This window comes from Aotus nancymaae, unplaced genomic scaffold (assembly GCF_030222135.1).
Source record: "Aotus nancymaae isolate 86718 unplaced genomic scaffold, 86718_ANA_hifiasm-v0.15.2.pri h1tg000015l_1, whole genome shotgun sequence".
Taxonomy (NCBI): Eukaryota; Metazoa; Chordata; class Mammalia; order Primates; family Aotidae; genus Aotus; species Aotus nancymaae.
In genome coordinates this window covers 3,317,461-3,332,142 of record NW_026988427.1, presented here as the reverse complement: position 1 = coordinate 3,332,142, position 14,682 = coordinate 3,317,461, and the positions used below count along the sequence as shown (strand labels likewise).

General features: G+C 44.7%; 1 protein-coding gene and 1 non-coding gene across 2 annotated transcripts; both read left to right on the top strand.

Moving 5' to 3' along the window:
* Window positions 1-8,682: 8,682 nt before the first annotated feature.
* Window positions 8,683-8,801, top strand: LOC135275190 (5S ribosomal RNA). Its single transcript, XR_010342890.1, has one exon. It is a non-coding gene; the product is annotated as a 5S ribosomal RNA (ribosomal RNA).
* A 240-nt stretch (window positions 8,802-9,041) lies between these two features.
* On the top strand, window positions 9,042-9,334 carry LOC105723144 (large ribosomal subunit protein P1-like). The gene is made up of 2 exons (XM_021672199.1): window positions 9,042-9,123; window positions 9,198-9,334. The coding sequence occupies exons 1-2, from the start codon at window positions 9,042-9,044 to the stop codon at window positions 9,332-9,334; spliced, it is 219 nt and encodes a 72-aa protein (XP_021527874.1).
* Window positions 9,335-14,682: the final 5,348 nt, after the last annotated feature.

Sequence of the window (14,682 nt, the reverse complement as noted above, 5' to 3'; positions counted from 1 at the left end):
TGTTTTGAAATGTGAGGACATGTGATTTGGGAGGGGCCAGGGTGGAATGATACGGTTTGGCTGTGTCCTCACCCAAATTTCAACTGAATTGTGGTTCCCATAATCCCCACGTGTTGTGGGAGGGACTTGGTGGGAGGTAATTGAATCACGGGGGCAGTTACCCCCATGCTGGTCTCATGATAGTGAGTTCTCATGAGATTCGATGGTTTTATAAGGGTTTTTGTCCCCTTTGTTCAGCATTTCTCCTTCCTGCTGCCATGTGAAGAAGGACATGTTTGCATCCCCTTCTGCCATGATTGTAAATTTCTTGAGGCTTCCCCAGCCCAGCAAAACTATGAGTCAATTAAACCTCTTTTCTTTAGAACTTACCCAGTCTTGGGCAGTTCTTTATAGCAGTGTGAGAATGGACTCACACACTTGGTACCCAAATGTATGATCAGGTTGTATATACCGAATATCTGGGAAAACCTCTGCATTGGTTCCTAAACCTATGAAATAAAGACTAGGCCAGGCACGGTGGCTCACACCTATAATCCCAGCACTTTGGGAGGTCGAGGTGGGTGGATCACGAGGTCAAGAGATCGAGACCATCCTGGTCAACATGGTGAAACCCTGTCTCTACTAAAAATACAAAAAAATTAGCTGGGCATGGTGGCGCGTGCCTGTAATCCCAGCTACTCGGGAGGCTGAGGCAGGAGAATTGCTTGAACCCAGGAGGCGGAGGTTGTGGTGAGCCTAGATTGTGCCATTGCACTCCAGCCTGGGTAACAAAAGCGAAACTCTGTCTCAAAAAAACAACAACAACAACAAAAAAAAAACAAATAAAGACTATTGTAGTAGGAAAGGCCAAGTGAAGCCCCGAATTGCTCTTCCCTACCACACTCCATTATCCATAAATCTGGCTAAGATAGTAAATCACAAACAACACTGCCTTGTGGGTAGAATGGTATGCTAAGCTTAGAAGACTGAAAGGAAGTGAGGGTGGTAGTGCTCATCATATCGCATTTTTTTTTTTTTTTTTTCCGAGACGGAGTTTCGCTCTTGTTACCCAGGCTGGAGTGCAATGGCGCGATCTCGGCTCACCGCAACCTCCGCCTCCTGGGTTCAGGCAATTCTCCTGCCTCAGCCTCCTGAGTAGCTGGGATTACAGGCACGCGCCACCATGCCCAGCTAATTTTTTGTATTTTTAGTAGAGACGGGGTTTCACCATGTTGACCAGGATGGTCTCGATCTCCTGACCTCGTGATCCACCCGCCTCGGCCTCCCAAAGTGCTGGGATTACAGGCTTGAGCCACCGCGCCCGGCCTAATTTTTGTATTTTTAATAGATACGGGGTTTTGCTGTGTTGGCCAGGCTGGTCTCAAACTCCTGGCCTCAGGTGATCCACCTGCCTCTGGCTCTCAAAGTGCTGGGATTACAGACTTGAACCACTGCACCTGGCTGACCAGTGGTAGTTTTGAAGTGCCTAATAGTCGGGTGTAGTGACTCATGCCAGCACTTTGGGAGGCTGAGGTAGGAGGACTGCTTGAGTTCAGGACTTCAAGACCAGCCTAGGCAACATGGGGGGACCCCCATCTATTAAAAAAAAAATTAGCTGGGCATGGTGTTACGTTCCTGTAGTCCCAGCTAAGTGGAAAGCTGAAGTGGGAGGATTTCTTATGCCCAGGAGTTCGAGGCTGCAGTGAAGTTTTGATCACACCATTGCACTCCAGCCTGGGTAACAGAATGAAACCATCTCTAAATAAATAAATATTAATAATAAAAAATAAATAAATAAGTGCTTAGTGATCCAGGGCATGCCATGTCAGGTCATCCCCTTTAGGGTATACTAATTATTATTGCAGAGTGAAGCTTCTAACATTAAGAAGCACAGTGTTGCCGGGCGCCGTTGCTCACGCCTATAATCCCAGCACTTTGGGAGGCCGAGGCGGGTGGATCACGAGGTCAAGAGATCAAGACCATCCTGGTCAACAAGGTGAAACCCTGTCTCTACTAAAAATACAAAAATTATCTGGGCATGGTGGCGCGCACCTGTAGTCCCAGCTACTCGGGAGGCTGAGGCAGGAGAATTGCTTGAACCCAGGAGGCGGAGGTTGCAGTGAGCGGAGATCGTGCCATTGCACTCCAGCCTGGGTAACAAGAGCGAAACTCCGTCTCAAAAAAAAAAAAAAAAAAAAAAAAAAAAAAAAAGCAGCACAGCGTTGACAGGCCTATTCTGGCTTTAGAGACGGCACATTCTATACTTGGGAATATTGCTTCAACCCATTTACTGGCTAACTTAATATGCTACCAGGTTTGAGCCCCACTAATGCCTCTCTTCAGCTGATGTCTATGGCCTCATTGGAGGAGGGGGGATGTCCTCTACATCCAACTGAGTGAGGAAAAAACTCGAGTATATTCCAGTGTAGCTAAGTAATGGATAAATCTGGCATATAGCTGTCCCATAAACAACTGCAAACTCTGGGCCGAAGGCAACAAGAAAACACAAACAACAACAAAACTACCTGAAGACACTGGCGAGTGAACGAACGCGCATATACCGGAAGGCAGTTACAACTGAAAGAGGAGAACAGCACAACACGAGTTTCCCATTTTTGTGACTCTCAGCCTAAGGGCAGGGTGCAGTTGGTGAGTGCAAGCAGCTAAAACTATGATGGAAGATTCTCAGTCTTTCTGGCCTTAAAAACCAGAGAACAAACTTGAGGAACAACTACGCTAATGCAAAGTGGGGAGGGATACACCAGAAACGAGAAAGTCAGAGAGGAGAAGCCTCAAACTATGTGTATAAACTTTGCACAAACTCTAGTTGACCCCTCAACCACGCATTTACAGGGCCAACTGTAAGTAGCTTGGCTAAGGATGAAATAACTGAAGTGCGATTTGACCTGATTCCCAGGAGATGGACTTTGCAATTTGAATCCAACCATATTAACTGCCTGTTCAAACGAAACAAAACAAAAACAAAAAAAGCAAACGAACGTTCTTCAGAGAAACAACAAATCTGGTCTCTACAACGTGACTTTGAGGATATGCAGGATGCAGTCTGAAATGACAAAGAAAAAAATGGGACTCATTCTGGTTTTTTTTTTTTTTTTTTTTGAGACGGAGTTTCGCTCTTGTTACCCAGGTTGGAGTGCAATGGCGCGATCTCGGCTCACTGCAACCTCCGCCTCCTGGGTTCAGGCAATTCTCCTGCTTCAGATTCCTGAGTAGCTGGGATTACAGGCACGCGTCACCATGCCCAGCTAATTTTTTGTATTTTTAGTAGAGACGGAGTTTCATTATGTTGACCAGGATGGTCTCGATCTCTTGACCTCGTGAACCACCCGCCTCGGCTTCTGAAAGTGCTGGGATTATAGGCGTGAGCCACCGCGCCCTGCGGGACTCATTCTCTAGAGAAAAGATAGTCCATGGAGACCAATTCTGAGATGACCCAGATTTTGAAATTTGCAAACAGGATTTTTCTTTATTTTTTATTTTTTTTGAGACGGAGTTTCGCTCTTGTTCCCCAGGCTGGAGTGCAATGGCGCGATCTCAGCTCACGGCAACCTCCGCCTCCCAGGTTCAAGTGATTCTCCTGCCTTAGGCTCCTAAGTAGCTGAGATTACAGGCACACCCCACCACACCCAACTAATTTTATATTTTTAGTAAAGATGGGGCTTCTTCATGTTGGTCAGGCTGGTCTTGATCTCCCAACCTCAGGTGATCTGCCCGCCTCAGCCTCCCAAAGTGCTGAGATTATAGGTGTGAGTCCCCGTGCCAGGCCACAAATAGGATTTTAAAGAGGTCATTATAATTATGCTCAATGATATAAAGAAAAATAGGTTTGCAATAAATGAAAAGTGATGAGATCACAGCAGAAAAATAGAGGCTATAGAAAACAGCCAAATAGAAATTCTAGAATTGGGTCAGGCATGGTGGCTCGTTCCTGTAATCCCAGCACTTTGGCAGGCTAAAGCAGGTGGATCACATGAGGTCAGGAGTTTGTGACCAGCCTGACCAACATGTTGAAACACTGTCTCTACTAAAAATATAAAATTAGCTGGGTGTGGTGGTGCATGCCTGTAATCCCAGCTACTTGGGAGGATGAGGCAGGAGAATTGCTTGAATTTAGGAGGCAGAGATTGCAGTGAGCCGAAATCATGCCTTTGCACTCCAGCCTGTGCAACAAGAGTGAGACTTTGTCTCGAAAAAAAAAAAAGAAATTCTAGAATTGAAAAAACACAATATCGAAAATTTAAAAGTTCACTGGATAAGGTTAATGGCACAAAGAAGATGATAGAGGAGTCAATAAAACAAACTGTCTTATCTACAGAAGAGAGAGAAAAAAGACGGGAAAAGGACCTATGAGACAATATCCAGAAGGAGAAGAGAGAGAGAAGATAGGGATGAAAAGTATTTGAGGAGCCAGGCACGGTGGCTCACGCCTGTAATCCCAGCACTTTGGGAGGCTGAGGCAGGCAGATCATCTGAAGTCCGAAGTTCAAGTACAGCCTGACCAACATGGAGAAACCCTGTCTCTACTAAAAATACAAAATTAGCTGGGCATGGTGGCGCATGCCTGTAATCCCACTACTTGGGAGGCTGACGCAGGAGAATCTGTTGAACCCAGGGGGCGGAGATTGCGATGAGCCGAGATCACACCATTGCACTCCAGCCTGGGCAATGAGAGTGAAACTCCATCTCAAAGAAGAAAAAAAAAAAATGAAGAAATGACTGATTCTCCCAAATTTGTGAAGACATCAATTTATAGATTCAAAGTTAACAACTGTTAAGCAGGATAAACACGAAGAAAACCACACCTAGGCACGTAACAGTCAAATTGCTAAAAGCAAAAATAAAAAGAAAATCTTGAAGGCATCCATAGAAAAATGACAGATACAAGAGAACACTAACTCTAATGACTATTGGCTTCTCATGGGAAAGAATGAAGGCTAGCCAGACACAGAGGCTCATGCCTATAATCCCAGCACTTTGGGAGCCTGAGGCAGGAGGATTGCTTGAGTCCAGGAGTTCAAGAGCAGTCTGGTCAACATGACAAACCCCATCTCTACAAGAAATACAAAAATTAGCCAGGTGTGGTGGTGTGTCCTATAGTCCCAGGTACTGGGAGGCTGAGGTAGAAGGATCCATTGAGCTTGGGAGGTTGAGGCTGCAGTAAGCTGTGATTGTGTCACTGTACTACAGCCTAGGTGACAGAGTGAGACCCTGTCAGGCAGGGCTCGGTGGTGCGCACCTGTAATGCCTGTAATCCCAGCACTTTGGGAGGCCAGGGTGGGCAGATCTCTTGAGCTCAGGGGTTTAAGACCAGCCTGGGCAACATAGTGAAGCCCTGTCTCTACAAAAAGTACAAAAATTAGCTGGGTGTGGTGGTGTGCACCTGTAGTCCCAGCTACTTGGGAGGCTGAGGCAGGAGAATCACTTGAACCCAGGAGGCGGAGGTTGTAGTGAGCTGAGATTGTGACACTGTAACTTCAGCCTGGGTCACAGAGCCAGATCCTGTCTCAAAAAACAAAAAGGAATACAGGCCAGAAGACATGTGACGGGTTGAATACTGACCTCCCAAAAGAAACAATGAAATCATAACCCTGGTAGCTGTGAATATGACTTTATTTAGAAAAAGGTTTTTTGCAGGTTTGAGTTGAAGATCTTGAGATGAAACATTCTGGATGAACCAGGTAGGCCCTAACTCCCATGAAAGAGGAGAAACACCAAGGCCTAGAGGAAAAGACACAGACACAAAAAAGAAGGCTGTGTGAAGGAGGCAGAGGTTAGAGTTATGAAGCCAAAAGTCAGGGAATGTCTGCAACCACCAGAGGCTGGAAGAGGCAAGAAAGGGTTCCTCTCTGGAGCTTCTGGATGGAGTGTGGTCTTATCCACACTTTTTTTTTTTTTTTTGAGATGGGGGTCTCACTTTGTCACCCAGGCTGGAGTATAGTGGTACAATCTTGGCTCACTGCCACCTTTGCCTCCTGAGCTCAAGTGATCCTCCCATCTCAGCCTCCTGAATAGCTGGGAACACAGGCAGATGCCATCACACTTGACTAACTTTTTGTATTTTTGGTAGAGCCACGGTTTTGCCAGGTTGGCCACAGTGGTCTCAAACTCCTGGGTGCAAGTGATCCACCTGCCTCAACCCGGGATTACAAGGTCTTGGTGCTGGGATTACTGCACCCAGCATATTTTTTAAATTTCTGGTCTCTAGAACTGTGAGAGAATAAATTTATGTTGTTCTAAATCATCAAGTTTGTGGTAATTTCTTTTTTTTTTTTTGAGATGGAGTCTTGCTCTGTCACCCAGGCTGGAGTGCATGGCACAATCTCGGCTCACTGCAACCTCCGACTCCTGGGTTCAAGCAATTCTCTGCCCCAGCCTCTCAAGTAGCTGGGATTACAGGTGCCCGCCACCACACCCGGCAAATTTTTTTTTTTTTTTTTTTTTTTTTTTTTTTGAGACGGAGTTTCACTCTTGATACCCAGGCTGGAGCGCAATGGCGCGATCTCGGCTCACCGCAATCTCCGCTTCCTGGGTTCAGGCAATTCTCCTGCCTCAGCCTCCTGAGTAGCTGGGATTACAGGCACGCGCCACTGTGCCCAGCTAATTTTTTGTATTAGTAGAGACGGGGTTTCACCATGTTGACCAGGATGGTCTCGATCTCTTGACCTCGTGATCCACCCGCCTCGGCCTCCCAAAGTGCTGGGATTACAGGCTTGAGCCACCGCGCCCGGCAAATTTTTTGTATTTATAGTAGAGACGGGGTTTCCCCATCTTGGGTAGGTTGGTCTTGAACTCCTGACTTTGTAATCTACCCTGCTCAGCCTTCCAAAGTGCTGGGATTACAAGCGTGAGCCACCGCGTCCAGTCTGTGGTAATTTCTTATAGTAGGCCAGGAAATGAATGCAACAGAAGACCAACATATATAAAGTGCTGAAAGAAAAACTTCTAAATCCAGCTAAAATATCCTTCAAGAAGGATAACAAAATTAAGAAAGTTTCATATAAAAGAAAACCAAAAGAATTCACTGCCAGCAGTAATGCATTGCAAAAAAATGCTACAGGAAGTTCTCCAGGATGAAGGGAAATAATACCAGATGGAAAATCGGATATTCAGGGAGGAATAGAGCATCGAAAGTGGTAAACAACTGGGTAAATATAAAAGACTATTTTTTCCTTTTAATACAGTTTAAAGCAAAAAGTATAACTTTGTCTTCTGTGGTTTACAATGTATGCAAATATAATACATATGACATCTACAGCATAAAAGACAGGAAGGGATAAACGGATACAGACAGTTGCAGAGTTTCTACAATGTTAATTCTTTTTTTTTTTTTTTTGAGATGGAGTCTCCCTCTGTCGCCCTGGCTGGAGTGTAGTGGCATGATCTCTGCTCACTGCAACTTCTGCCTCCTGGGTTCAAGTGATTCTCAGGGAAGTAGGGATTCAAAGAGGTGTTCGTACACCCATGTTCATAGGAGCATTACTCACAATAGCCAAAAGGGAGAAGCAACCCAAGTGTCCATTGATGGATAATGGATAGACAAAATGTAGCATGTAAATCCAATGAAATATTGTTCAGTTGTTAAGAAGAAAGGAGATTCTGGCCACGTGTGGTGTCTCAAGCCTGTAATCTCAGCACTTTGGGAGGCTGAGGTGGGTGGATTGCTTGAGCCTGGGAATTCAAGACCAGCTTGGTGAAATCCCAACTCTACAAAAATTAGCTGGGCATGGTGGGATATGACGGTAGTCCCAACTACTGAAGTGGCTAAAGTGGGAGGATCACTTGAGCCCAGGAAGTGGAGGTTACAGTGAGCTGAGATCACACCACTGTACTCCAGCCCGGGCAACAGAGTAAGACCCTGTCTCCAACATGCTACAACGTGGATGGACCTTGAGGATAGTATGCTAAGTGAAATAAGCCAGTCACAAAAGGACAAATAGTGTATGATTCCACTTGAGATACCTAGAGTAGTCAAATTCATGGAGACAGAATGGACTTGCCTGAAGTTGGGAGCAGGTTAGGGGATAGAGAGGGAAATAGGGAGTTACTGTTTGATGGGCACAAAGTTTCTGTTTGGGAAAACGAAGAGGCCGGGCACAGTGGCTCATGCCTGTAATCCAAGCACTTTGGAGGCCAAGGTGGGCGGATCACCTGAGGTCGGGAGTTCAAGACCAGCCTGACCAACACGGTGAAACCCTGTCTTAAAAAAAAAAAAAAGAAGAAGAAGAAAGTGTTGGAAATGGGTGGTGGTGATGGTTGCACAACAATGTGAATATACTTAATGCCACTGAACTGCACACTTGAAAATGGTCAAAATGATAAATGTTATATGTATTTTATCACAATTAAAAAAAAGAAAAGAAGGCCAGGCGCGGTGGCTCACACCTGTAATCCCAGCACTTTGGGAGACCGAAGAAGGTGGATCATCTGAGGCCAGGAGTTTGAGGCCATCCTGGCCAACATGGTGAAACCCCGTCTCTACTAAAAATACAAAAAAATGAGCTGGGCATGGTGGCATGTGCCTGTAGTCCCAACTACTCGGGAGGCTGAGGCAGGAGAATTGCTTGAACCCAGGAGGTGGAGGTTGCAGTGAGTGGAGGTCACGCCACTGTACTCCAGCCTGCCTCCTGGTGATGGAGTGAGACTCTGTCTCAAAAAAAAAAAATTTTTTTAAAAACAGCAACAGTCTACGGCCATACCACCCTGAACGCGCCTGATCTCGTCTGATTTTGGAAGCTAAGCAGGGTCGGGCCTGGTTAGTACTTGGATGGGAGACCACCTGGGAATACCGGGTGCTGTAGGCTTTAAAAAAAAAAAACCAAACAGCAACAATACAACAATAAAAAATACAAATTAAAAAATATACCTCCTTCTAAGCGCAGCTGCATTAAAATATCAAGTTAAAAAAAATACACCTCCTATCTCCAGCTGTGGTCAAGGTGCTCAATCCTTCTGAGGAAGCTAAGTCTGTGTTGGGGCGAGGCCCTCACTTCATTCGGTGACCAGCAATGTGCCATCAGGGCCCACCCGACACTCATGGTATTATGGCTTCTGTTTCCAAGCTCGTCTGCATCATCTACCTGGTCCTCATTCTGCACAATGATGATGAGGTGGCCATTACAGAGGATAAGACCAAGACCCTCAGGAAAGCAGCTGGTGTAAATGTGGAATGGTTTGGCCTGGCTTGTTGGCAAAGGCACAGGCTAATGTCAACATTGGGCGCCTCATCTGCAATTCAGGGGCTGGAGGACCTGCTCTAGGAGGTGATGCTGCACCTGTAGGAGGTCCTGCCCCCTCCACCACTGCTGAGGAGAAAGTGGAAGCAAAGAGAATCTGAGGAGTCTGATGAGGACACGGGCTTTGATCTTTTTGATGAAATCTCTTTAGTAATATGAACACAAAGGTATCTGAGAGAGGTCTCAATCAATTTTACATAGCATTTACATTGTATTAGATGTTACAGTATAGGTAATCTACAGATGATTTAAAGTGTGCGGGGGATGTGCATAGAATATATGTAAACACTATGCCCTTTTATATAAGGGACTTGATGTTAGAGACAGAATGCTTGTTCTTAGGTACTGCAAGGAAAAATTAGCATTTAGACAAAAAGTTTTCTTAGCAAGCAATTTTGCTTTCTGCAGAAAGGGTACTGCTTGTCAGCAATCTTGCTACAAGAGCACACTGAACAAAGGAAAAGCAGAAATATTTATTCTTTATGCATTGGGCCTTTACTGCTGTGTCTTATCTCTGTTGGTTGGAGCTGTATTTCACAGTATAAGCTCAACTTGTTGGCTAACAACTTAAAACTTTCTTAAATAGGTAAAGACAATGGCAAACAAAGGAAAAGAGGAAGTTGCTTGCAAAAGGACATAGAAAAGTAATAATGTTTCTAAATAAGGAAGGGGCATAGGGTGCAAGCTGGGTTGTGCTTGTGAGCATGTCTAGCACAAATATATTGATTAAAGTACAAGGACATAGAATGTGTTCATTCTTTTATTTTTTATTCTTTTAGAAACAGGGTCTTGCAATGTTGCCCAGACTGGAGTGCAGTGGCTATTCAGAGGTGGGATCCTACTACTGATCAGCACAGGAGTTTTGACCTGCTCCATTTCTGACCTGGGCCAGTTCACTCCTCCTTAGGCAACCTGGTGGTCCCCCGCTTCCGGGAGGACACCATATTGATGCCGAACTTAGTGCGGACACCTGATCGGCATAGCGCACTACAGCCCAGAACTCCTGGGCTCAAGCGATCCTCCCACCTCAGCCTCCCAAGTAGTTGGGACTACTGCGCCCGGCTATTCTTTTTTTTTTTTTTTTTTTGAGACAGAATTTCGCTCTTGTTACCCAGGCTGGAGTGCAATGGCACAATCTCGGCTCACCACAACATCCATCTCCTGGGTTCAAGCAATTCTCCTGCCTCAGCCTCCCGAGTAGCTGGGACTACAGGCGTGCACCACCATGCCCAGCTAATTTTTGTATTTTTAGTAGAGACGGGGTTTCACCTTGTTGACCAGGATGGTCTCGATCTCTTGACTTCGTGATCCACCCGCCTCGGCCTCCCAAAGTGCTGGGATTACAGGCGTGAGCCACTGCGCCCAGCCCTATTCTTTCATTTCTAAAAGCTACATAGGATAGGGCTTAACAAAGAGTTACTAGTAAAAAGCAAGAAGCCTTTGAAGAAAGCTAGTCTTTAAAAGAAATGATTATTTCTAACATTTATTATTATTCTTTAACAAGAAGAAAAACTTTGAAGAGGAACTTTTTACTTTCTATACTCGAGCTTCTGAGGGTTTTGGAATCTGTGGGGATCCTAGAACCAATCCACAGATACCAAGGGAAGACTTTACTTTTTTTTTTTTTTTTTTTTTTGAGAGGGAGTCCTATTCTGTCACCCAGGCTGGAGTGCAGTGGCATGATCTTGGCTCACTGCAACCTCCACCTCCCAGGTTGAAGTGATTCTCCTGCCTCAGCCTCCTGAGTAGCTGGGATTACAGGTACCCACCACCACACATGGCTAATTTTTGTATTTTTAGTAGAGACGGGTTTTGCCATGTTGGCTGGTCTCAAACTCCTGACCTCACATGATCTGCCGACCTTGGCCTCCCAAAGTGCTGGGATTACAGTTGTGAGCCACCACGCCCAGTCTGGAAAGACTTGACTCTCTTTGGAGGTTGCCCTCCTACTGGTGCTGTGGTGCCTGAAGGCACAGAGGGCCAGAACTGACTGACCAACTTTGCCTCAGGTCAAGAACAAACTCTGAGGAAGAACTTCCATTCTGGAGCAACCAAACAGGATCAGGCTCAAGCTCCCCTTTGTGAAATTCTACCCGAGACCAAAACTCTTGGCTTTTTCCCTTTTCCTGTCTGGCTTCCTCTTCATCATGTGGGTTTCTCCTGGGAGCAGTGAAGTCCTTGTATAGGATCCTAATCTCATAGTCTGCTTCTGGGGAACCCAACCCCAGGCAGGGAAGAAAATGTCTTGACTTGCCCAGTTATAATCTGGCACCTTTACCTTTTAGTTGTTTCATGTCAAATGCTGGTATCTTAACTTATGGAACACTTTTGGGGGTTGCTGTTGTTCCTGGAGAGGAGAGACATATCCTCTGGCTAGTTGACTGATGCCTCCTCCCTTTGAACCTCCAGCTTCCTGGAGTGTACCCCTCAGGGAACACTTGTTTGGGTTACCTTGCCCCTCCACATGATCCTCTTGGTCAGCCAGTATTTCAAGAGGATTTTGTTGTGAAATCCATAGCTAGTCCACACAAAACGTGCTTCTTTGTCCCTCAGAAACTTGGAAGTCCAGGCCTTCCCATGATAGTTCTTTTTCCTCTCATGCCACATGCCGTTCTCACTCAGCCTTTGGCCCACAGACTTATCAGAGGTGTTCGAACCAGAGCGACTCCATCTTGAATAAGGGATGGCTAAAATAAGGATGAGACCTGCTGGGCTGCATTCTCAAGAGGTTTGGCATTCTTAGTGACAGTATGAGACAGGAGGTCAGCAAGACAAGATACAGGTCATAAAAACCCTGCTGATACAATAGGATGCAATGATCAAGCGGGTCAAAACCTGCAAAATCCAAGATGGCGACGAAAGCGACCTCTAATCGTCCTCACTGCTCATGATACATGAATAATAATACATTAGCATGCTGAAAGGCACGCCTACCAGTGCCATGATAGTTTATAAATGCCATGGCAACACCCAGAAATTCCCCTACATGGTCTAAAAGTGGGAGGAACCCTCAGTTCCAGGAAATCTCTGCCCCTTTCATGGAAAACTCATGACTAATCCACTCCTTATTTAACATATAATCAAAAATTAACTGTAAGTGTACTTAGCAAAGCAGCCTGTCTATGGAGCAGCCATTCTTCTGTTTCTTTTTTCTTTTTTTTTTTTTTTGAGATGGACTTTCACTCTTGTTACCCAGGCTGGAGTGCAATGGCATGATCTTGGCTCACCGCAACCTCTGCCTCCTGAGTTCATGCAGTTCTCCTACCTCAGCCTCCTGAGTAGCTGGGACTACAGGCGCGTGCCACCATGCCCAGCTAATTTTTGTATTTTTAGTAGAGACTGGGTTTCACCTTGTTGACCAGGATGGTCTCGATCTCTTGACCTCGTGATCCACTCGCCTCGGCCTCCCAAAGTGCTGGGATTATAGGCGTGAGCCACTGTGCTCCGCCTCTTCTGTTTCTTTAATTCTCTGATAAGCTTGCCTTCACTTTACGAACTTGGCCAAATTCTTTCTTGCACAAGGTCCAACAACACCCTCTTGGGGTCTGGATTGGGCCCCTTTTGTGTAACGGACTTACTTTTCCAGACATGAATGAGGAACCAGTCCCCATGTTCCCCAAACTCTAGGGGGCATACATCAGTATCTCTGAGTGGTTCTCTGAAGGCCCCTTGAAGCACATACTGGCAGCACTGGGAATAATTCTCTAAATTCTCTCCCGTCTTTGCAATGAGTCTTCAAGTCTCTCCTGTGCACTCTCAAAGTGGGTGATGAGCTGATTAACTGGCAGAACTGGTGTTTTGACAACCTTCTTTGGAAGGCTGTTAGTCTTCCAACTTGATCTAAGGCTTTGCATTAAAATGGTTCCATTGTTTTCAGCTTTGGGGCCATAGCTGACATTCAAGATTGAAAGAGTGTCATTTTAACATCTTACTACATAGACAAGAGTCTTTGTACACGTACCTGGTTCCAAGTTCGGTCATTCTGAGCCCCTATTGTTATAAAGCTCCTCAAATAGAGAGAAAAAAGGCAGAAGGCAGGCAAACAACTCTCCCATTCAGATGAGGGAAAGCGAATAAGGCCATCAGCACAAAGCCATACGTGAATATACCACGAATATCCATTGGGATTAATATCTGAAACCTCAGTCATATAAATTCTGTGTTTTAGCAGCTAGAATCTAGTTCATCAAGAAATCTCTAGACAACTTCATCCCTTTGCCTGCTCTCCATTACCTTGTTTCTTCAGAATAGAATATTTAGAAATATTTATGATATTCCTTAGGATAAATTTCTCAATACAGTTATGTGTCACTTAATGACAGGAACACATTCTGAGATACGCATCATTCGGGAATTTCATCATTGTAGGAACATCATAGAGTGCACTTACACGGACCTAGACAGTATTGCCGACCACATACCTAGATGACGTGGTACAGCAAGCTGGTCCAACTTGTGGCTCATGGGCCACATGTGGCCCAGGACAGCTTTGAATGCTGCCCAACACAAATTCATAAACTTAAAACATTATGAGATTTCCTGGTGATTTTCTTTCTTTTTCTTTTCTTTTCTTTTCTTTTTCTTTTTCTTTTTTTTTTTTTTTTTAGCTCATCAGCTGTTGTTAGTGTATTTTATGTGTGGCCCAAGATAATTTTTCCAATGTGGCCCAGGGAAGCCAAAAGATTAGACACCCCTGTGGTACAGCCTATAGTTGATAGGCTACAAACCTGTAAGCATGTTACTGTCCTGAATACTGTAGATAATTGTAACACAATGATAAGAATTTGTATATCTAAACACAGAGAGTGTACAGTAAAAATACCGTATGAAAGCCTGTAATCCCAGCACTTCGGTAGGCCAACGCGGGCGGATCACAAGGTCAAGAGATTGAGACTATCCTGGCCAACATGGTGAAACCCCATCTTAAAAAAAAAAAAAAAAAAGGCAAAAAAACCAAATGAACGAAAAAATGTATAAAAGATTGAGAAATGGTACACCAGCATAGCTCACTTACCATGAATGAAGCTTGCAGGCCTGGAAGTTGCTCTGAGTGAGTCATGAGTGAGGAGTGACTGAATGTGAAGGCCTAGTGTACATTACTGTATACTATGATAGGATATTAGTGTAAACTACTGTAATTACAATGATTTGATTAGTCAAGGTGGCCTTTTTTTGTGTGGAGAGGGAACGTATATAGAACATCTTACGCCGAAGATTTAACAGTCATGGGGTCTTTTGTGCCATCTGAAGTAAGTTAGATATAAGACCATAAAAGAGACAATTAATCTATAATAAATATCAATAATTAAAAGAAAAATCTGGTCTCTAGTCTCTCCTACTCATTCACAAAACAAGCACAATAAAGTCAATCTGTAATCTAAAAACCAAAAATTATAACTACATACTACATGACTCAGATAATTGTCGAATGTCTTTCAAGACTTAATTT